Source organism: Podarcis erhardii, assembly GCF_964252035.2.
Source record: "Podarcis erhardii genome assembly, chromosome: 3".
Taxonomy (NCBI): Eukaryota; Metazoa; Chordata; class Lepidosauria; order Squamata; family Lacertidae; genus Podarcis; species Podarcis erhardii.
In genome coordinates this window covers 38,202,901-38,203,803 of record NC_138507.1, presented here as the reverse complement: position 1 = coordinate 38,203,803, position 903 = coordinate 38,202,901, and the positions used below count along the sequence as shown (strand labels likewise).

General features: G+C 36.8%; 1 protein-coding gene across 50 annotated transcripts in view; it reads right to left on the bottom strand.

Annotated features, from left to right (window-relative positions):
• The window catches only part of RIMS1 (regulating synaptic membrane exocytosis 1), a 241,493-nt gene that overhangs the window by 26,500 nt on the left and 214,090 nt on the right, over positions 1-903 (bottom strand). For 41 of the 50 annotated variants that reach the window (XM_081856705.1, XM_081856738.1, XM_081856722.1 and 38 more), the window contains one exon: positions 14-249. The exons of the other annotated variants lie outside the window; for them this stretch is intronic. In XM_081856705.1, coding sequence (XP_081712831.1) covers positions 14-249 — 236 coding nt within the window. The remainder of the gene's footprint in view (positions 1-13; positions 250-903) is intronic. 50 annotated transcript variants of the gene reach the window in all.

Genomic DNA, 903 nt, shown 5'->3' with positions numbered 1-903 from the left:
ATACTCCACTCACCTGTTTGGCTAAGCTGGGATGTGCTTCTGCTTCTTCGAGATACCATGGCAACCACTTTGGCACTAAGGCTGGACCGTCTTTTCTTCCCACCTGTTCCAACCGTACCAACTGCAGTGTCTGATTGACTCCCATCGTTATGTTCCAGCTTATACACCTCTCCACTCACACTTGTGCTCTTTGTGATGATTCTCCCTGAAGTCCCCATCCGTCTGCCTTGCATTTTAGGAGTAAACGTACTATATTTACAAAGTAAAAACATACATGTACATTTGAATTATGCTTGTGTTTATAACAAGATCTTGAAATAAAAAACCCCCCAACACATCATAGTAAAACTGACTCCTTCCCCAATATAAAATATTGCTAAGTATACTTTTGAATTATTTGATACCCAAGTACACAACTGTATTCAAATTCCTGAAACTCACAGGTTTCACCCACCCCACCCCCCGTTCCTAATTGAAATTGAAGTTTGACTTCCAACTTCTCATTTTAACTCTGTTCTGTGTTCGGTCACAGAATTTGAATGCTAGTGCACTTGCTAGTGCTTTAAGAATCGATGGAATTTTACCCATTCAAAATGAAGGATACTGGAACGCAGTCTAAGTAATAATCACTTTCCTAGGATTTACACAAAAATATATTTATGGTCATGGAAAATAAAAGAACAAAGACATGTACCCACTCAATATATATTCTGATCAAAACAAGACTTGCTCTAAAATGTAATGCAACAGGGTAAGTATTCCTCATTGATGTAAATGGTTCTGATGAAAAACTGAGGTTTCACAGCACATGGTGATCTATTTACAAAAGATTAGTTGATCTATTTATGATTTAAAAAAAACACCACAAAAAGTAACCTGCATTAAATCACCATTAAATATATA